The sequence below is a fragment of the Chanodichthys erythropterus genome, chromosome 5 (assembly GCF_024489055.1).
Source record: "Chanodichthys erythropterus isolate Z2021 chromosome 5, ASM2448905v1, whole genome shotgun sequence".
In the NCBI taxonomy this organism is placed as follows: Eukaryota; Metazoa; Chordata; class Actinopteri; order Cypriniformes; family Xenocyprididae; genus Chanodichthys; species Chanodichthys erythropterus.
The window spans coordinates 32,464,391-32,487,355 of record NC_090225.1 but is presented as its reverse complement, the minus strand read 5'-3'; the positions used below and the strand labels follow the sequence as shown (position 1 = coordinate 32,487,355).

Here is a 22,965-nt window from a genome sequence, read left to right as displayed (position 1 = left end):
GGATACAATACACATAAAACTTAGATCATTTGTTCATTCAACAAAAATCACCTGTTCAATATGACCCAACTTAACATCAAAGTACAAGGTAATTCACACATTACATTTCAAATGAGTGTCTGTTTTCATTTCCTTACAATGATCTAACTATCAATTGATATAACTGCTCAAAATAATAAGTAACTGTTGCATTACTCTAGTTGTATGGAAACAGAAAAACAATCTTCCATGTTTACTGTAAATCATGAAAGTTTCAGGTTAAAGAGATTCATTGTCAGCAATTAGCATGGAGCATGAACCAATTAGACTACAATATCCATGGATGTAGCCTAATATTTTATCATAATGCTTCATCAGACACTGTCTATGGCCCCAAATACTGTACCACCTTCTCACACTGCAAAACATGCTGTTCTTACAGAGTTTTTGTCTTGTTTCTAGTCAAAATATCTTACAGTTTTTTCCAATTGCTAACACACTAAAATGACATGCACAGCACAATTATTGAAACTGACACACAGAGAGCAAAACTTCTTCTCAAGTCTCCAAAAGTCTAAACACCTTTTCTGTTTTACACACATTTTGCATTTCAAAATAGCACTTTTTAAATTCACTAAATACAGTTCTCTGCATAAGACACAACAATCTGACATAAAGTCACATGTTTGCCATTTCAAAACACTGCCATTCAAAATGACACTACATGAGCTAATTGGCCAATTACATGTGCCACCTGGCCAAACACCTCAGTGGTTAATTGTTAACACTTCAATCAGGATGTAAGCACTATGAAAAGACCACAGGTGAGAACCTTTTTTTTTTACAACAACAATGGAAAACATTGCAGAGAGAGGAAGAGGAAGAGGAAGAGGGAGGTTGAGAATAAGAGGGGGAGGAAGAGTGAAAGGTAACGGTAGAGCAGGTAGAGGAGTTCATGGCCAAAGAAGACAAACACTTACAAATGAAATCAGAGCAACCTTAGTAGATCATGTCATCAACCATGGGTTGACAATGCGTGAGGCTGGACAGACTTGAGCCGTTTTACTGTCGCCTCTGTCATCCGGACCTTTAGACTGGAGAACAGGTATGTAACCAAAATTTCATGTAGTACACATGTAGTATACCCCATGTCATAGTGTATCAGTTGGGTGACACCTGTTTACTTAGTGTATGACATCAGCCATTCATGAACTGTACAAGTTTCCTGTACAATGAACTCTACTGTGGGGGAAAATATTTAGGCTGTGTTCACCGGGGTACAGGAAGCTGCCATTGTAAACTTGGTTTTGGAAAATAATGAAATCAGATTACGAGAAATTCAAAGCCACATCATCCAAGACAACACCTTATTCAACAACATTCAACGAGTTAGTCTGTCCACATTGGCTCGCATTCTCAAGCGAAACCAAATCAGAATGAAACAACTTTATAAGGTGCCGTTTGAGAGAAACTCTCAAAGAAACAAAGAGTTCAGACGAGCATATGTGGATGTAAGTACTATATTGACTGCAGTACACTACACACAACATTGTTTCCCAGTGTACTGGATAACACCATATTGAGTGATTTTTGTTCTTTGTTTTCAGGGAGTACTGGAAATGGATGCTCATGCAATCCCACATGAGTTCATCTTTATAGATGAGGCTGGGTTCAACCTAGCAAAGACCAGAAGAAGAGGGAGAAACCTCATTGGCCACAGAGCCATTATAGATGTTCCTGGCCAACGTGGTGGGAACATCACAATGTGCGCTGCCATCTCCAATATGCATGGTGTCCTCCACCGTCATGCCAAACTTGGACCATACAACACAGCCCATATTCTCACATTTCTGGACAGACTTCACAACATTCTCATACCACCAGAGCGTATGAATGATGCAGACCATCAAAGAAACCGGTACGTTGTAGTATGGGACAACGTGAGCTTTCATCGTGCAGCCCCAGTCCAAAACTGGTTTGCTGACCACCCAACATTTCTTGTGCAATACCTCCCACCATACTCACCATTTCTGAACCCCATAGAAGAATTCTTTTCGGCATGGCGGTGGAAGGTATACGACCGGCAGCCCTTTGTGCGCATGCCTCTTGTGCAGGCCATGGAAGAGGCATGTGATGAGATTGATGTGGGTGCAATTCAGGGATGGATAAGGCACTCAAGGCGCTTCTTCCCTCGATGTCTGGCAAGGGAAGATATTGCCTGTGATGTTGACGAGGCGTTGTGGCCAGACCCGGCTGTGCGGCAAGATGCTGCCTAATTATTTTTCTTGCCTTTTTTTGTTTTGTTTTGTTTTTTTTACTGTAATATATATTTTTTTCAGAAATTCTTTTTCAGTTTACTTTTTTTGTAAGAATATTTTTGTTCAGTCCCATGTAAATATATCTGCTGTGCTTATGTTGTACTGACTTGTTTACTGTAGTGAAGGAAAAAAAATAAAAATGTTGCAACAGCATGTGTGTGTATCTGCAAATATTTCTGTGCATGTGAACAATCTGATACATATTTTAGTATTATGGCAAAGCATAGTAAAGATGGGGGTGCTTTTCATTATGCCCAACAGTGTGTAGGTGGTTTGGCACACACTTCATTCATATTACCAGATTTTTGCCTTTTCATGCAAAAGTTTGATTTTGATAATGCTCTGTGTAGTTTCGGTTGCAGTGCTTCATTTTGCAGGATATGAGGTATTTTGCAGTTTGGGTGTGTGGTTTTGTGAATTGTGTTAAGTGTTTTGATAAAACCAGACTAGTTTGAAAAATTGTGTGTTGCAATTGGAAAAAACTGTAATAGGTCAATGTAACCCTTCATATTAAATGATTTATTATTGTGTTTTGGTAGTGATGAATTTGGGGATAGAAAAAATATTCCAGAACTTTCTGAAAATACAATATGAGAATTAACTGAACAATTACTAGAAATGTGTATCTTGGATATTATACAATCATACAAAACTTGTGGAAAAAGATCATTTTAATTTTTGGGTGAACTATCCCTTTATCAGACCCCACTAATGTAGTGTTTGAAGAGCGGCTGTCATCATCAGAGGTCAAAGGTGAGTGCCAGTGTTCCTGCTCCTCAGTGGAAGTGTTTGGAGCAGAGCTGAGAAACACATGATTGTAATAAACAGAAGTTTGAAATAATGTCAAGCAGTGAAGCGATTCAGTTCGAAGCTTTATTGGTACTCATTAACATGTCAAAATGCATTCCACAGAGTTGAGAACAACCGGACGTGTTTCATTCACAGTTATTGGCACAGCAAACGATGCTCGGCTCTCGTGGGATATTCAAGTGCAGCTTTAGGAATCGGGTCCAGAGATAAATAGATTTAAATACAATAACTTCTTTTCAGGGAAGTCGCATGTAAACGTGTTCGTCCAGAGGAGTTCCTGCCGGTCAGGTGACATGTGGCGATATCTACTCCTGTCTAGTACAGATTACCGAGTCTGACACATGATGGAGAAACTCTCCAGTCAATCAACACTGGAACAGTAAAATCACAGTCATAGGAACTAAAACACCACAAAAAGCCATTAATGGTAATTCATCTTTCCCTCATTATCAAAGAAAGTATCTACAGACGTCCTCGCAGTGCAGAGCGACGGTTCTCAGACAGATGGCATTATTAAACAAGATATTTCATTTATTCTGCAACCAGTATTGGAGCAACTTGATGATGATGCAGTCATGTGATCAAACTGAAAGAAAAAAACCCAGACAGACAGAGACAGAGATGAGTGTGAAGAGCAGATCTGCATCACTCCGGCTTCTTCTTGGCTCCGGGAACCTTCGCTTGAATCCTGCGGGAAAACAGACAAACTGAAGGAACGGCCATTATAGAGAGGAATACAATCAAACCGTTACAGACTTATTTTGACTGATTATTCTAGCAGTTAAAACGTTTATGCATGTAAAAGAAAAACACGCTATACATATGATTAACCTCATGGGGGCGCCGACACTGAGTGAGACAAATGAAGGCTGTCTGTGGGACCATGAAACGATGACGAGGGTATTTGTACAATAGGAAATACAGCAGTAGCAAACATCACGTGATGGAGGACAGTAAAGATCTGAAGAAATAATGTGAATGATGGGTTCGTAAGTGTTGGACACCCACAGACGAGTTTCACTTACTTCCCCAAGACACCCTTCATCTGGCCGTTCACCGTGGAAATGAACTGATCGATCTGAGTCTGCGGGAGAGAAGAGCATGAGCGACATGAGCGGTGCCGACTGAAGCGCGCACACACACACGCACACACACACACACACACACACACACGCCATCATTACCTGATGCTTCTCGTAGGTTATCGGGCCGCTGAACGCTCCAACCAGACCTGCAGGACAAGAAGATCAAGAACATCATTACGGTTCATATATGACTGAAGAACATACAAGACTGAAGTTAGCGTGAGAATAGAGTACAGTGAAATCAACACCGTGACCTTACCGAGAATGAGAAACGTGAGTCCGTTAAACCAGGAACCGACATGCGTGAAGATCCACAACAACACGGCGAACTGGAGAAGAAACACAATTAAAGTCAGTAGAGGACAACATTCTTCAAAACCTCTTCTTTTGGCATCCAAAGAGGAAATAAAGTCACACAGTTTGAACAACATTATAGTGTAAATCTAATTAATGACAGACTTAATTTCTGGACAAACAGTCCCTTTGGATGAACTGTAGATTCACAGTTTTTCTCAATTGCTAACACACTGAACCCATCCTCTGGACCAAATGCTCAAAGGCCTCATCCCATGTGTCGAGTAAATCACTCTTTCGGTCTTTCTGATGCTGAACTTAAGCAAAAGTTCAGGTGCCATTTGCAAAAATCTGAGCACACTGTGATGCACTTGAGATCTATTCTTCCTCATGAACTACTTTAACTTACTGGAGTCAGTCTGAACGAAAGGTATTTTTCCATGTCATATAGAGAAAGACTCAGACCTTCAGAGAGTCGACCAGATCCTCCACCAGAAACAGACGCCGCAGCTCCTTCAGCACGCTGTTGATCCGGCTCAGAGTGACGTCACTGTGCTTCTGCACCGCCTCTCTGGACAGAGCAACGTCCTTCTCCAGGAACCATCTGTGGAAGTGAGGAAAAGACATTCAAGTCAAAACTCAATCCTGATCAAATCATCTGTGTAAATGGCTTTGGATAAAAGCATCTGCCATAAACAGAAAAAGTAAAGCTCTCAGATGGGACGAAACGTCTCTCAGCACTGAAGCTGATATGAGATGAGCTTCATCCTCCACACACCGCTGAAGGCCATGAACACAATCTCACATAAATGATCATCAAAACTGTGGATGTGGCAAGCACAAGAGTCTGTGATGGATCCACGAGGCACATTAACCCTCTGGAGTCTGAGGCTGATTTGGGGCTTGGAGAAGTTTTGACATGTCCTGACATTTGTGCTTTTTTCAGTTGTTCATAAACATAGTAATGTAAAAAGTGTCATTACACTGTATTCAGCACAAACTATGCTACAATAATATGTGAGGAACATGTATGCACATGTTTGTGTTTTTGAAGAAATAACGTTTATGCGTGGTTATTGAAAAAACAAAAAACTGAAGTCACTGAAATAAGGCCAAAAAAAGTATAGTAAATCTGTGTTCACAAGACTTCTGGGTATTTGAGGTTGTAGACTAGAGTTTTTGCTTCAGAATTATGTAAAAATTATGCTGCCTACTCCATCATATAAAACAATATATTGATTTAGTTTTTGTAAGACACTTTTTGTCAAGAAACAGTATGCGTGGAGGTGTGAATCATCATGAATAATGTGCCATTTACACCCTAGAAGACAAAAGAATTGCATAATAATGACCTGAAATGACTTGCATATTAATGAGGCCTTTCAGTCAGGTATGCTGTGAAAAAACCCTCTGTGATCATGTCTCAGCTCAATTTAAAATAATGGTATTCTATTATATTCTTTAAAATATAATGTATTTCTGTGATGCAAAGTGTCTGAACAATTATGTAACCTCTATGGCATTTCATATAGGCTTTTAGCTTAAAAGCATGCACATTTGGAGAAATATTGATGGATTCTTATATATTTGTCAATTTTCTATACTGAGAAGTAATATTTATTGTCATCACTATGAGTGCTGGATACTGTGTTTTCAATTCATACTTGCAGCCAGAGGGCGCTCTCTGTACACCTTTAGTACACAAATTCATATAAAGAAGAAAAGGAACTAGGAACTAACGGCATGTCTTCTACAGATCGCTAACCATGGCTTTAACATCCAAATAAACACTTTTTAAGACAATAAATACACGATTGAGACGATGAATGCATGTATTGCCTCTGAATAGCGCTGACTCCGTGGGCGTGGCCGCATTAGCGGATAATGAGCTGAATCACGGACTTCTGACATGGCTCTCTTTTCATACAGATTACATAAACACAGAATGTTTGTTTTCGATTTGACTTGCACGATTTAAAACCTGACATTTCAACGTTTCTTTAGACAAGTCTAATTTTTTTGTGATTAGTATTCACTAAGTTACAGTTCATTTTCTGAGAACTATCAGATTGGACTTCGTTCAGAGGGAGACGAGAGATCACGCATCATGTTAGTTTTCTTTATTTTACAAAAAGCACAACAATGTGTTTTTACTCTGAGTGTAAACAAATAAAAGATGATATTCTGTAGTTTCAATTGATATATTACTTATGTCTCTATGACAAGAAATGAAGGAGTATTTTAAGTCTGTTTTGCTGCAATGTGAAAAAAATCCTGCAAAACGCGCCGGCGCGTTAACGGACTCCAGAGAGATAAACAAACAGAAAGGCTCAATGACACTTTCCAGAACCTTCTCCTTCACTGTTCCTCACTGGCGGAATGATCTTCCCAACTCTATCCGGTCAGCTGAGTCCCTGACAATGTTCAAGACAGCTGAAAACTCACTGCATCCTGCTGGAAGAAGACTCATCTATGCTTCCTCAGTCGCTCCCTGATGTAGCCTGTGCTCTTCTGAACGACGTCTGACACTTAAGATGACACTTAGACCTCTTTAAGATAAATCACTTCTGTGATTCGCTTTGGATAAAAGTGTCTGCTAAATGAATAAAGATAAATGTAACGTGACAGATTATATTTACTACAGGCATCTTATCTGACCGTAAATCAGCCGGTGAGAGGTCAAGAGGTCATCTCACACACATCTCAGACTCACTTGAACGGATGTCCTTCATCAGACTTCTGGATGGCCTGCAGGACTCCCTTGTATATCCTGAAGGTCACGGTGACGGACAGCAGAGCCAGCGCGGCGTAGGACAGAACGCTGATGATGCTGCAGCAGGTGAGGGAGAGGAGGACGAAGAGGCTGGAGCCGAAGACCAGCGCGCTCGACTTCACGTCCCGCCAGTGCAGCAGATCCAGCACTGAAACACACACACACACACACACACACACACACACACACACACACACACACACACACACACACACACACACACACACACACACACACACACACACACACAGCTCAGTCTGCAGCAGGAGTCTATGAGCAGGGATGAGTGTGAAGCAGGATGGGATAGATGGAGTGATGCTCCGTGTGTGGGATCAACATGCACAAGCTCTTGCTGAACCATCGTGTTTCCTTCATTTCACCTCTTATGAGCAGATGCTGAATCACACAATCAACTACGACATGACGTGATGTCAATCTAATCCCATGATAAACCTGTGAACTCTCGCTCTCAGATGCTGACCTACAGTTACACTCACAGACCTGTGATGAACACATTTACTGAACACTGACACGAACGTGTTTTTATATCCCGTCAGACATCTGAGGAAAACACCATTTAAATTAAGCGATAATTCACACAAAACTATCTCTCTCATCAGTGCATTAAGAAAGCACTCAGATCCCTTCATTTTTCACTTTTTGTGTAATGCAGCATTATGGTAAAATGCTTTAAACCTCATTCTGCACTCCATACATGACTAAGCAAAAACCAGATGTGATGACTCTGCAAATTTGTTAAAGAAAAAAAAAGTAATTTCACAGGGTCAGTCCATCTCAAGAGGTCTAACAGAGTGCTGGATAATTATTTTGAGTGATTACCTCTGTGTATTGGTTTGCAGAACCACCAGTTTTCACCTGGTTTACCCATTAATGGCTGCCGTCTGTGTGTCGGGCCACACATCTCCTGATGACCACTAATAAAACAAACACCAACACAAAATAGTAATTCTGCCTGAAATCAGAGACTTTATGAATTAAAATTAAAAACCAGACCCTGTATTTCTCAACACCGTCGCTTAAATGACTGCCGATTACATTTAGAATATGATAAACTCACACCAGCTAGTAGTGTTGTCAAAAGTACAGACCACGAAACCAAGTCGGTACTGAAATTTTAAAAATGTGACACTTTGAGCGCTGTTGAGCGGATTTGTGAACACCTCTGATTGGTCGTTGTGTTCATGTGCTCATCAGATGTGTCTGTGATTGGCTACAGTGATCTACACACAGGAGTATTTGAAAGCAGCGGACCGGAGCAAGCGCTCGGTGAAGAGTGTCATTGATAAACATTTACAACATGTTTTTGAAGGGTTGATCATTGTAGCCAATCACAGACATATCTGATGAGCACATGAACACAACGACCAATCAGAGGTGTTCACAAATCCGCTCAACAGCGCTCAAAGACTTGAAAAGACTTGGTTTTGCAGTCGGTACTTTTGACAACACTACCATAATGTAAACAATCATATCTTTAGACTCACTTAGAACAAAACCAACCATTATCTAAATCTCTTAATTACATTTCTCCCAGCGTTTACGTGATCATCAGACTTTCCACCAGTGACATACAATCTTATTTTAATTGATACTTAAGAATCATTAGAACAACATTTATATCTCTTAATAGAAGAAAACTGATCAACATTTCTTATTTTCTAAATCTCTTAATTGTCTTGATCATTTGTGTGTTTGAGACAGCACTGATATATATGTGAGACAACACTATAACTCCATATTGCTTCAAGCACATCATTCTGCACCCGGAATATGCATAAGCGGTTTGTTCTGCTGTTTTGAAGCGTTTCATATTATCTTGGTTTTGCACACTGAAAAATTATTAATAGCCTATTTTGTTCTTTGCCCCATTAAACAGCTGCTCAATACATTTAAAATAAACGTATTTTAATCTTAGATCATTATAAATACATATGTGTTTACATTAATTTATAAATCAAATATAGTTTTTTTTTTTTCATTTTATAAGAATGCATATAGTAATTTAAAAAGTTATTAACATATTTAGATTTTATAAAATTACTGTGCATTAATTAAGTTTTTTTTTCAAGAATTAGGCTAGCATACTTTTTGCTGCTGAATTATATAGTCCTATAGTCCACCTAGATTTTATTTTTTTATTTATTTTTTGGTCAGCTTATGATTATATATTTTTATTCATTTGCTATTTTTCTCTATAATGAAGTAGTGTGTTTAGTGCATTCTGGATGGTGTTTAACAAAACAAAGAGTAACCATTAGTTTTACAAATAGATATTTAGATACAGGCCTCCACTACTTATTCTAGAAATAAATTAATTCAACAAAAGTAACCTCTTTTGCTACTTATTTTTTATGCTTTAAATGTGTACTTTACATGTTAGACCACATATGAACTATAATTTAGCCTACTATATGTTGTGTATGTGACTAATGTGCCCTACCATTGCCAATAAATATATTACTATTAGAGCACAAAATTGTTTACAAGATAACACATTTCTTCGTTGATCTAATCACTTAAATTTTGGTCTGGGAATGAACCAGGTTTATGCATTTAAATTTAAAAAGTACAAAATTTTCCTCTGGGGGGCACTCTATAGTAAAACACTAACAGTACGACTTTCTGTAAAGCTGCTATGAATCCATGTGTATTGTGAAAAGCACTATAGACATACATATGACTTGATGTATGAACATATATATATATATATATATATTATATATATATATATATATGTCATTATCTGGGATGTTACTGTGTAGTGATAGCATTTCAACATCTCCTGCTATATTAGACCGGTTTAAAAAAAAACATTTCACACACTGTCAGAATTTGTTTCTGGGAACGTTCTAGTCCACCTAATTTTGCAAGACGCAACAGCAAATCATTAAACAGATACTACTTTTGCCCCACCGCACCCAGAACCTTTGGCCAGATTATCAGCATGAGCTCTGATTCATCCTCTGAGCAAAGGTTACATTTTATTTCAGCTAAAGATCTGGATTCATTAAACACAGACTCATCAGCGTCAGTCAAGCACCACACGACTGTAAAAACCAACAGCGGGACTTACTAATACTGCACTGCGTTACAGGTAGAAGGAACAACATGCAAGCGTTACAGTCAGAGTCTCTGTATGATAAAAGAGTTGAGCTCTACCCGTGTGTTTCCACTGCGCCGCGGGCTGTTCCTCCACCGGGTCCATGTCTGCAGTGTGGGTGTGACGGCGAGAGCTCAGAGGAAGGCTAGAGGTTATAGAGGCGGGTGGAGCTGGAGGAGGAGGGGTCCTACACTCAAAACATCAGCTGACTGTCAAACACGGCTCCTCTCGGCCACACCCACACATACACTACTGACAGATGCAACGCCACTGAACACTAGAAACGTGTGAACCGACACATTCACTCTCAAACTGCACTGAACGCTCTCAGCACTCGTCTCTGCTTCACTTCTGACCAACCTGTAAAGTCAAGGCATAAAGTCCATTCTGACTTAATGAGCTGTTTCAGTGCTCTGTAAACACAGTCCAGCTCGACGCTCCGTGACCTAAAGCCTGCTTGCTTCATCACTGCTGAGCTGCACAGGGCTCTACGATTACATCTCCTTATGAGGCAATATTTGACTACTTAAAATGACTTTGTGGGGATTTTTTTATTTTCTTTTACCTTTGTTAGAGCATTTTTTAAATTGATTTATAATAATAAGACAATACAATTAGGACAAATAAGTTCTCAATCAAATGAAATCAGTATCAACAAAATTCATCTTTGCACTGAGGCTCACAAATGGCATGAATGCATTTAAAGGTGCCATAGAACTGAAAATTAAATTTACCTTGGCATAGTTGAATAACAAGAGTTCAGTACATGGAAATGACATACAGTGAGTCTCAAACTCCATTGTTTCCTCCTTCTTATATAAATCTAATTTGTTTAAAAGACCTCCGAAGAACAGGCGAATCTCAACATAACACTGACTGTTACGTAACAGTCGTGATCATTAATATGTACGCCCCCAATATTTGCATATGCCAGCTCATGTTCAAGCATTACACAAGGGCAGCCAGTATTAACGTCTGGATCTGTGCACAGCTGAATCATCAGACTAGGTAAGCAAGCAAGAACAACAGTGAAAAATGGCAGATGGAGCGATAATAACTGACATGATCCATGATAACATGATATTTTTTAGTGATATTTGTGAACTGTCTTTCTAAATGTTTCGTTAGCATGTTGCTAATGTACTGTTAAATGTGGTTAAAGTTACCATCGTTTCTTACTGTATTCACGGAGACAAGAGCCGTCGCTATTTTCATTATTAAACACTTGCAGTCTGTATAATTCATAAACAACTTCATTCTTTATAAATCTCTCCAACAGTGTGTAATGTTAGCTTTAGCCACGGAGCGCTATCAAACTCATTCAGAATCAAATGTAAACACCCAAATAAATACTATACTCACATGATCCGATCCATGCATGCAGTATGCATGACGAACACTTTGTAAAGATCCATTTTGAGGGTTATATTACCTGTGTGAACTTTGTTTATGCAATGTATTATAGAGTTGCGAGCTCTGGCAATTAAAGGGGACGCACATGCTGAATCGGCGCATATTTAATGATGCCCCAAAAAAGGCAGTTACAAAAATAATAAAACATCTATGGGGTATTTTGAGCTGAAACTTCACAGGCACATTCAGGGGACACCTTAGACTTACATTACATCTTGTGAAAGAATGTTCTAGGGCACCTTTAAATTCATGATAATGTTATGAGATTGTTTTAAATATAAAGTTTTGAATATAGAAATATTAAATGATTTAAATAACTGAAATGATACTTTAAAGGAGTGGTTGATTATGATTTGACTTTTTTATCTTTAGTTAGTGTGTAATGTTGCTGTTTTATCATAAACAACATCTGCAAAGTTACGACGCTCAAAGTTCAATGCAAAGAGAGATATTTTCTTTTACAGAAATCGCAACAAACGGCTGATAGGGACTACAACGAGCTTCTTCCTGGGTTAGTGACATCACAAACCCTAAACCTGACATAAACCCCGCCCCCGAGAACACACAACAAAGGGGGCAGGGCCATGTTGGGCTGCTTTAGAGAAGAGGAAGAGTTGTTGTAGTCGAGTGTTGTTGACATGCCGTCATTTTACGCCGGACTGCTTCACAAACGAGGGTCAATTCAACACAAAAGATGAACATGACGGCACATGCTAGTGGATGAGTTGAATCAACTCCACAGCAACTACATCAATTTATCCACTAACCATTCAGAAACGTCTAAAAGTTGTAACTTCTTCCTGAGTCTCTCCATCAGTGTCGACTCCGGTTTGAACAATGTAAGGCTGAACACTTTCCTCATTTTGGCTGCGTGAGATTCTCCAGCTTTGTTGTTGTTGTTGAGCAACCGAACTGCAAACGCAAGTCGCATTGGTGCTCCTAAACACTTTTTCACAGTCGCACGCAGTAATTTTCAGTCACAAATGTGACTGAAATGGTCACACTGTAGAGCCCTGCTTCAAATTCACATGATTCATGTTCACACTTTTCTATTTATTTGTGAGAAAAATAATCCTAATCCCAAGCAAGTAGGAAATCATATACTGCCATATTGGTAGATTGAGTCAAAGTGGTCGCTTTACAAATCTGAAGATATCTTTTTCAGAACACAGATCAAACTAACCACACGGAAAGGTGATCATGCAAACGGACTTATAATGCAACATCATGCCATGCCAAAGGTGAGATGCATGAGAGATGAGGGGACAGGACAAAACACAAATGATGACCGTATACAGACACAAAACCATGGATAAATGAAAAGGTCCGGTGAAGGAAAACGAGCCGTAATGACGGTCCGTGCTGAATTTACCTGCTGCCGCTCTCAGATCTGACATTTGACTTCCTTCTTCGCCTTCAGCTTCCTGCTTCCCGGCTCCATCTTTATCCACTGGAGGACAGATTACTGGAGTATCTTGGAAATCAGATTCCAGGCCTGCCTTTCCTCTCGCAGCGGAGGATTTGTCTGACGCCTGGTTGAGAAGATGGTAAGAGCTTTGATTGGCTACAGGCGCTGGATCCTCCGGTTCAGGAGATCTGTCTTCATCCAGCAGCACTTCCGATGGTTTAACAAACGTCAGGCTGTCCTGCATTTCCAGAAATTCCTCCACGGCACCTTGAGGCGGCCTCTCAACAAACTCAAACTCTTCAGACGAGACCTCCTGCTCGGACGCCTCGTCAGCGGCTCGCCGCTCCTGCTCTGCGGTGAAGCTCGACGGTTTCTGTGTCACTGCGTCCAACACCGGCGAGAAGGAGTCTGCAGACGGACTCTCAGAATCCCAGTGTTCTTGAGCCTTTCCCGATGGGAAGCTGAGATGTTCAAATTTGCTCGTCGTCTTAACAGAAGTCTGGCTTAACACCTCCACACCGTCCTTGTCCTTCAGAAGACTGTCACTCTTTGCAGGCACATCGGTCTCTTTCACAAGATCAAAAGCAGCAAAGCTTTGCTCCGAGTTCTGCTCTGCTTCCAGCTTAGCCTTTTCTGCAGCTCTCGCCTCCGTGACCTCGGTCATCTCCTTCAGCAGCAAAATCTTGGAGTCAAATTCAAGCAGATTGTTGGCAGACACAGAGAACGGGGAATTAGCGGACTCGTTCACACTTCTATGAACAGGGCTGAAATCAGGGCTTTCTTCTGAGGAGCCCGAGTCCTCTTTCTCAGGGTTCATCGGAGAAGATTTCAAGATATCTGGGAGAGACGTCGGCCGGTCATCAGACATGGTGTTGACATCTGAAGCGTATGAAAGGGAGAGCGCTGCGTCCACTCCAGCCTCCTGTTGAATTTCTCTGGTCTGCGCGTGAACGTCATCTCCATCATATGCATCTTGGACCAGGTCTGGAGACGGACTGTCGGACACCTCCACGGACCTTTCCCCGAGACCATCGTTAAGAGGGGAGAACGCCTGAAAGAGACTCTTCTTCATTTCAGACATGAAGTCGTCATCTGACTGGCTTAGCACATCCGGGTCGAGTCCCGCCGAGTCTTTATGTCCCAGTGAATCCATAGTGAGATCAGTGGTGTCCTGTGAAGCTACAGATGGAGAATCCCAGCGGTCTGCGGGATCAGAATGAGACATGAACTGCGGTTAGCTGGAGTCTGGCGAGGGACGGGATGAGGATGATCCTGCGAGGGCTTCACAAGCCCCTCATGAAGATACAAGATTTCCAAGAGTTTGGTCATGTTTCTAGACCCGTTTCTCCTTCAATGAAATCATCTCTCTAAAATCAGGTGGTCATGCAATTAATATCTGCTCTAAAAGAATGCAATAAATGAGGATGTTAACGGAGCTTTGCTGTACAGATTAACTGATGCAAAGCTTTCAAGATCCTCTCGCTATTCAGAGACTTGTGAAAGTCAGAAGAGAGGCAGAACAATCGGCCATCTGAGTGCTTAAGCAGACAAAGAGCAAATCAAGACGAACATCAATCATTTCACCCGTTCCAGGACACATTCTGTCAAGACTGAATCTGCATTAGGGCTGTCAATAACGCCATGTTTGCAAAATGACAGAAAAAGATCATAATACAGTTTTTCTATGCTATCTATGCTATCGACAGTACCAAATCCAAAAAATGTAAAACAGAAAAAAAAAAAAACTTAATCCAGAAAACTTCAAAAGGAAAAAATGGAATTTGGGAAAAAAATAAAACAGATTTCATAGGGCCCTATAATATTCACAAGCTGACAGCATGGATTAAAAAATAAAAAATAAAAAAAAATCATAATTTTCCCCTGGATGAGATCCGAACGAACCCGGAAGTGCTCACGGGCTCAACAGAAAACTCATTTCAAATTGTTAAATATTACACAAGTACTTTAAATAAGTGGAGTTTTGAATTATGGAATGTGTTTTTGTGGTGGTTTCAAAAGGACTGAAAATCAACAAGCTTCACGGATCACTGGCATCATGACAGCCCTAATCCAGATCAGGGAACTTCAAGTCAAATCACTCGTTGACTTAGTAGTTAACTTCCAAGATATTAGATTTAAATCAGGTCAAACATCACCCTAAAACGCAAGCAATAATCAAATGACAGCACATCAAAGATGAAAAAAGCATCAGCAGAGAAGAAACGTACCTGATGGAAACGGAGGCTGAAAGAGCGCAGGAGCAACGGCAGGAGCAGCAGAAGGTTCGGGATCATCTGGAAAACAACAACACTTCCTAAAGCCCAGTCCGAGAGCGAGTGAGTTACAGGAGGGCGAGAGATCATTTAAACGCTAGTCAGCTGTGTGTTCCTGCCATCAGAATCAGAAAATATCAGCGTTTTCTCTCAAAAAAAATAAAATCCCAGGATAAGTAACCTGTTTATGTTGTTTTTGTTTTAGACATTAAATAAATAAATACAATGGCAGCATAGTAATGTCAGCATGTTTTCCAGAGGCATTCTGCAGTTAATGAATATACAAACAATAAAATAAGCAGCAGCTTTCTATGCGGTGTTAAACAACGTGCAGATGTTGCTGACACAATCCAAAGGTTATTCAACCACACCTGAGGAAAAACACTCAAACACTTATGATTGTGTAATGTAATCAAGGTTGAATGTCACCACTAAAACAGTAGAGAATGACAGCGGTGCCTCTACAGTCACCCAGTGATCGGATTACTGCACTGCTGTTACAGCAGAGACTGAGAACGACCCGCAGTCTGAGCTCTCGCCAGCTGAACAAATACACAGGACAATAGAGGGCTGTCTAAACTCACCATCAGAATATTAAAAATACTACTGGATAAAACATTTTCTGTCTATACACGTGTTACAGATGATACTGTTTCTAATTCTGCACTTAACTCAAACCCACTGTTCATTTCCATGAGACAATGTGTCTCATATTAGTAACTGTGCTTCTTAGTGAAACACACAGTGATGTTGTTGGTTTCCACTGCTCTCTCTCGGGTCTGGATCAGATCAGCGTCACTCAACACTCACTTAACATTGTTTCATCCCGAATGGAAACGAGCATGAAGACGTCTCAGTCTTTATTTAGACTATTTCTGTCCTAAATAACACACACACTGAGGAGACACCACAGAACAGAATATGTAATATGGCGCATATATTTATAACACTCATCTCTAGAGTCATTTGACTAGCTGACTATCAGGTTTATGGCCTCTTCTGAGATAAATGTGTTGCTCTCCAGCTGTTTTACTGACTTTCTGCGGTTGAAACACTGATCGACGGATTACATCAGACATGATTCGTTTCAGTAAGTTGTTCTGATGTTTATTTGCTGCTGTAACTAGTAGAGGAAGAGATGATCGCTTCATGATCTATCACCACTTTAAAATGTTAGTTCACCCAAAAAATGAATTTCTGTCATTAATTACTCTCCCTCATGTCGTTCCACACCATTAAGACCTTCATTCATCTTCAGAACACAAATTAAGATATTTTTGATGAAATACATGACTCGCCCATAGACAGCAATATAATCAACACTTTCAAGGTCCAGAAAGGTACTAAAGACATCGTTAAAACAGTCATGTGACTGCAGTGGTTCAACCTTAATGTTATGAAGAGACGAGAATACTTTTTGTGCACAAAAACAAAACAAAAATAAGGACAATCTCTTCTCTTCTGTCTCATTCTCATACGTTGTTTTTGTTCAGAACGCCAGTTCAGTATTGGCCAACGCCTGATCACATGATCAGCACGACGCATGCGTGATCAGCTGACACAGAAGCCGGCCAATAATGAGTTGACATTCTGATGTAAAACCTGGCATGACACAGAAGAGAAGAGATTGTTGAATAAAGTCGTTATTTTTGTTTTGTTTTTGCGCACAAAAGTATTCTCGTCTCTTCATAACATTAAGGTTGAACCACTGCAGTCACATGACTGTTTTAACGATGTCTTTAGTACCTTTCTGGACCTTGAAAGTGTTGATTATATTGCTGTCTATGGACGATACATATATTTAATCAAAAATATCTTGATTTGTGTTCTGAAGATGAACGAAGGTCTTACGGGTGTGGAACGACAGAATGAATGACAGAAATGTTCATTTTTGGCTGAACTAACACTTTAAGGGTATTCCTATAGGAACATTTGCCATTAAGTTTAATTCCTATAAAATGTAATTCCCTTTTATAAATTATAATTAAAATAATAACTTATAATATATATTTCTATTTATTTAATTTATAAAATATTTGTATTATGGCCACATCACAGCTGTGTGATTATCATAACGAAACAGAGGTCTTTTTAAATTTAAAATTAAATCTTTTTCTGTGAAGGCAAAGTCATCAACCCAGAAAACCTTGTGTTATTTAATTCTTCAGAAACCAGCATGTTGAAGAATCTCATCAGTCTGTTACTCTGCTCTTTCTGCAGTAGGGGTTCAATCTTCAGCTGGCTGGCGGTAGCAGCCACTGACAGGTCACGTGACCTGGTGGCAGCTGCCAGTCTGATTCTGGCAGGTCACGTGACCTGCCATTGGCGCTGGTGGCAGCTGCCAGTCTGATTATGGGAGGTCTGTCAGAGGTTCTGGTGGCTGGCAGAGTATAACACGTTCCCTATATCTCTGTCGCTGCATGGAAATACATAATTGTATTATTAATAATATAACATTATGACTCTATTCTTTTGTATAATTCACGTTTTAGATGGGTTTTTCTCAATTAAAGCAGTAAAATGACCGTGATCTCAACTGGTGGAAAATGACGCTCAGCCCAGCCAGTCACTGCTGAGACGCGAGTATAACGCGCTCTCTAATCACTCTCGCTGCATGGAAATACATAATTTTATCATTATTAATATCATATTATGACTCTATTCTTTTGTATGGTGGACGTTTTAGATGGGTTTATCTCAATTAAAGCAGTAAAATGACCGTGATCTCAACTGGTGGAAAATGACGCATAGCCCAGCCAGCCACTGCTGAGACGCGAGTATAACGCGCTCTCTAATCACTCTCGCTGCATGAAAATACATAATTGTATTATTATTAATATAATCTTATGACTCTATTCTTTTGTATGGTGGACGTTTTAGATGGGTTTATCTCAATTAAAGCAGTAAAATGACCGTGATCTCAACTGGTGGAAAATGACGCATAGCCCAGCCAGCCACTGCTGAGACGCGAGTATAACGCGCTCTCTAATCACTTTCGCTGCATGAAAATACATAATTTTATTATTATTAATATCATATTATGACTATATTGTTTTGTATGATTGACGTTTTAGATGGGTTTTTCTCAATTAAAGCAGTAAAATGACCGTGATCTCAACTGGTGGAAAATGACGCTCAGCCCAGCCAGCCACTGCTGAGACGCGAGTATAACGCGCTCTCTAATCACTCTCGCTGCATGAAAATACAATACAAATGACCGTGATCTCAACTGGTTGCTATATGCTTCGCTGGACGCTCAACCATCCAGCCACTGTTGCCTGTCATTCCAAAGAAATCATTCTAATTTGTATGCATACTGCTAATAGTTGTGACGATTTTATGTTTTGTAATAACACGAGTTATGCAATAATATATAGCATAAAAATGGCAATTAAAACGTGAATTATTCTAATAATACGACCCTTTCTCAACATTAATCCTAAATCTGGATACAATAATTTTAGCGGCTGTGGGGAAGTTTAGGTCTCATTTCTTGATTTCATTTTAAAAAGGTGTGTTTGATGTAAATATTTAGATACATTGACTTTGTTCATTTCTTTTAAGGTCACGGTCAGCATAAGCAACATGACCACCTGTAAATCTGCTCACCTTCTGAGAAAACTTGTTTCACAAATATGTTTCACATATTTACAATATTTGGAGGGGATTTGCATGTTTAAAAAGTTGTTGTTGAGTGTTAGCTTGTAAGTAAGTGTAAGATAAAAATTTTGTGGAATGCAGCAACTTTGATTTACCTAATTATTCATGCCTCTTTTTTTAATGTTAAAAATAATAAAATACATGTTTACATTTTTTAATGCTAATGTAAACAACAGGCGTTTGGGTAACATTTATTTGTCCATTTCTCATTAATTATATATATATATATATATATATATATATATATATATATATATATATATATATATGGGAGGATGTACAGTTTGTACAGTATAAATAAAAATCACGAGTCCCAGTGCATGTGTGTATGAAATACGATACTCAAAAGTATGTGCATGTTTTTGTTGTTGAGCATCATATTTATACATCAGGCTTTTATAGCTCAATTTTTTGAAAATCAATCATAATATAATGTTCCCCGAAAGCATGCTGTGTTATATTTGACACTTACAATAACACGAAAAAGTAGTTTATTAGTAATAGTAATTTTAAGCATTAAAAATTGTGTATAAATATGAATAATCAAGTTGCTTCAGTACAGTACATTTTTGCCTTACACATACTTCATGTGTAGGCTATGTACTGTCAATCAGAGGACAGAAAGCATTAAGTAGATTGTATATATATTTGAGGTAAACCCATCTGAAACGCCAACCATACAACAGAATATAGTCATAAAATTAGCTGTATTAATAATAATAAAATTATGTATTTTCATGCAGCGAGAGTGATTAGAGAGCACGTTATACTCGCGTCTCAGCAGTGGCTGGCTGGGCTGAGCGTCATTTTCCACCAGTTGAGATCACGGTCATTTTACTGCTTTAATTGAGATAAACCCATCTAAAACGTCCACCATACAAAAGAATAGAGTCATAAGATTATATTAATAATGATAAAATTATGTATTTTCATGCAGCGAGAGTGATTAGAGAGCGCGTTATACTCGCGTCTCAGCAGTGGCTGGCTGGGCTGAGCGTCATTTTCCACCAGTTGAGATCACGGTCATTTTACTGCTTTAATTGAGATAAACCCATCTAAAACGTCCACCATACAAAAGAATAGAGTCATAATATGATATTAATAATGATAAAATTATGTATTTTCATGCAGCGAGAGTGATTAGAGAGCGCGTTATACTCGCGTCTCAGCAGTGGCTGGCTGGGCTGAGCGTCATTTTCCACCAGTTGAGATCACGGTCATTTTACTGCTTTAATTGAGAAAAACCCATCTAAAACGTCAATCATACAAAACAATATAGTCATAATATGATATTAATAATAATAAAATTATGTATTTTCATGCAGCGAAAGTGATTAGAGAGCGCGTTATACTCGCGTCTCAGCAGTGGCTGGCTGGGCTATGCGTCATTTTCCACCAGTTGAGATCACGGTCATTTTACTGCTTTAATTGAGATAAACCCATCTAAAACGTCCACCATACAAACGAATAGAGTCATAATATGATATTAATAATAATAAAATTATGTATTTCCATGCAGCGAGAGTGATTAGAGAGCGCGTTATACTCGCGTCTCAGCAGTGGCTGGCTGGGCTATGCGTCATTTTCCACCAGTTGAGATCACGGTCATTTTACTGCTTTAATTGAGATAAACCCATCTAAAACGTGTATTATACAAAAGAATAGAGTCATAAGATTATATTAATAATAATACAATTATGTATTTCCATGCAACGATAGAAATAAGGAACGCGTTACACTCTGTCAGCCACCGCTGACAGACCTGCCAGAATCAAGACTGGCAGCTGCCACCAGTGCCACTGGCAGGTCACGTGACCTGCCAGAATCAGACTGGCAGCTGCCACCAGGTCATGTGACCTGTCAGTGGCTGCTGCCGCCAGCCAGTTGAAGATTGAACCCCCACTCTCTTTCTGTCCAGAAAACTGATTCATGGCAAATAAACTGCTGTGAGAACTGACCAACACCAGAAGAAGAAAGTTTCTGACAGAAAACAGCCGCTGTCAGTCACACAGCATTACACAGGTCTTAGCCATTTTGACCAATTTAGGGTATAAAACTGTAAATATAAAAATTAAAAACAGCAATGCCCACTGAATTGTCATATGGTCAAAATGACATGATAGATAGATAGATGACCATTATATATTAAAAGTATATATTAATCTCACATTAAATAGGACAATGTTGATCACATTCATCTATCTGATCTGATCCTCATGAGGCGCTGCGGGTCTTTGTTCGGGGAGCGGGTGGGCCTCACCGCCACATTCACACAATAACGCCTCATCATGCCATATGGACACAGAAATCACCGCAGCACTGAAGCATTCGACAAAACACCGATTATCTGCTCTTCTCCTCACTCTCACTCGCATCTGATCGCTCTGACCACGACAAATTCAACACCAGAAACCAACCAACAGCACAAATGATCCGCTGAAAACGCTGCGATACTCACGGGATGGTGATGGATGAAGAGTGTGCGGGTGTGCCTCCTCCTCCTCAGGCGCTTCAGATGAGAGATCTCTGCGGCTCTCCGAGACTGTCTGAGCCGCGCACGAGCTGCTCACCTCCGCTGCTGGAGTCACGCGCGCCGCCGACGCTGGAGGAGTAACAGTGTCCTCTCGCGCTTCAATCTGCTGGGGTGATGTTTCTTCTGTCGCTTCAGTCTGCTGGGGTGATGTTTCTTCTGTCGCCTCTGCAGCGATCACTTCATCCGTCTGTGAAGTAGATGTCACCTCTGCCTCTGTGCTGCCGCGCTTCCCTTCAGCTGGAGCAGCGCTTTCCTCCGCCGGCTCTGGAGGACTAGTTAACTCGGTTATCTGCGGAGGACTGGTGTCTTCAGCTCTCGGTGGAGCACTGATCTCCTCAGCAATCTGTGGAGCACTAGTTTTCTTGGTTGTCTGTGAAATACTAGTTTCTTCAGTAATCGGAGGAGTACTAGTTACCTCGGTTATTTGTGGAGTAACGTTATTAGTTACCTCAGTTGTCTGTGGAGCACTAGTTTCTTCAGTAGTCTGTGAAGTACTAGTCTCCTCAGTTATTGGTGGACTATTAGTTACCTCAGTTGTCTGTGAAGTACTAACTTTAGTCTCCTCGGTTGTTTGTGGAGCACTAGTTACCTCAGTAATCTGTGAAGTACTAGTTACCTCAGTTATTTGTGGTGAACCGGATTCTTCAGTAATCTGTGAAGTAGTTTCTTCAGTTGTCTGTGAAGTACTAGTTTCTTCAGTAATCTGTGAAGTACTAGTTACCTCAGTTGTCTGTGAAGTACTAGTTTCTTCAGTAATCTGTGAAGTACTAGTTACCTCAGTGGTCTGCGGAGAACCGGTTTTCTCGGTCATCTCCTCCTCGTTCCGCGCGTCTGTCCGTGTCTGCCCGCCTGCAGCGGCTTCATTCAGGACAGCATCGTGCGGAGCTTCGTCAGGTGCAGTGGATGAAACTTTGTCTGATTCCTCCATTTGAAAGCTGTGCTTGATATTCCAGTGTGTTGGGCTGGAGATGAGATGAGACAGTGAGGAGGAGAGCAGACGCCTCGAGACAGCTGAAGTTAACAGACTCCTCGAAAGTGACTAAGCGGAATATTGATACCGCTGACTAGAATCGTTCGTCCAATCAGTAAACACCACGGTTGAATGATGTAAGCAGTGACCAATCCAGACGCAGAAGCGCGCTAAGCCCCGCCCACACGTGGTTGGTCCGCGCTTCTTTTCTTAAACTCTCTTTGTGCTTTAAATCAGGGTTTCACCTCAACAAACAATAAACACGCACTAAAATGATGCACTCTCTCAAAATATCCGACTAAAACCAAGCAGGATGCTCATTTAGTCT

The 22,965-nt window shown here is 40.1% G+C and overlaps 1 protein-coding gene across 5 annotated transcripts; it reads right to left on the bottom strand.

Moving 5' to 3' along the window:
- Positions 1 to 3,156: 3,156 nt before the first annotated feature.
- rtn4b (reticulon 4b) lies at positions 3,157 to 22,718 on the bottom strand. Of its 5 annotated transcripts, XM_067386928.1 has the most exons (9): positions 21,593 to 22,718; positions 15,430 to 15,495; positions 13,166 to 14,404; positions 7,200 to 7,407; positions 4,952 to 5,090; positions 4,452 to 4,521; positions 4,292 to 4,338; positions 4,133 to 4,191; positions 3,157 to 3,795 (listed from the first exon to the last, which is right to left on the bottom strand). In XM_067386928.1, exons 1-9 carry the CDS (start codon positions 22,593 to 22,595, stop codon positions 3,753 to 3,755), a joined length of 2,874 nt encoding a protein of 957 aa, XP_067243029.1. In that variant the 5' UTR covers positions 22,596 to 22,718; the 3' UTR covers positions 3,157 to 3,752. The 5 variants fall into 5 exon arrangements, with proteins under 5 accessions (XP_067243029.1, XP_067243031.1, XP_067243033.1 ...); XM_067386930.1 differs by lacking the exon at positions 13,166 to 14,404 and having other exon boundaries at positions 21,593 to 22,708; XM_067386932.1 differs by lacking the exons at positions 13,166 to 14,404; positions 15,430 to 15,495; positions 21,593 to 22,718 and adding exons at positions 8,100 to 8,194; positions 10,440 to 11,807.
- Between the last annotated feature and the right edge of the window lie 247 nt (positions 22,719 to 22,965).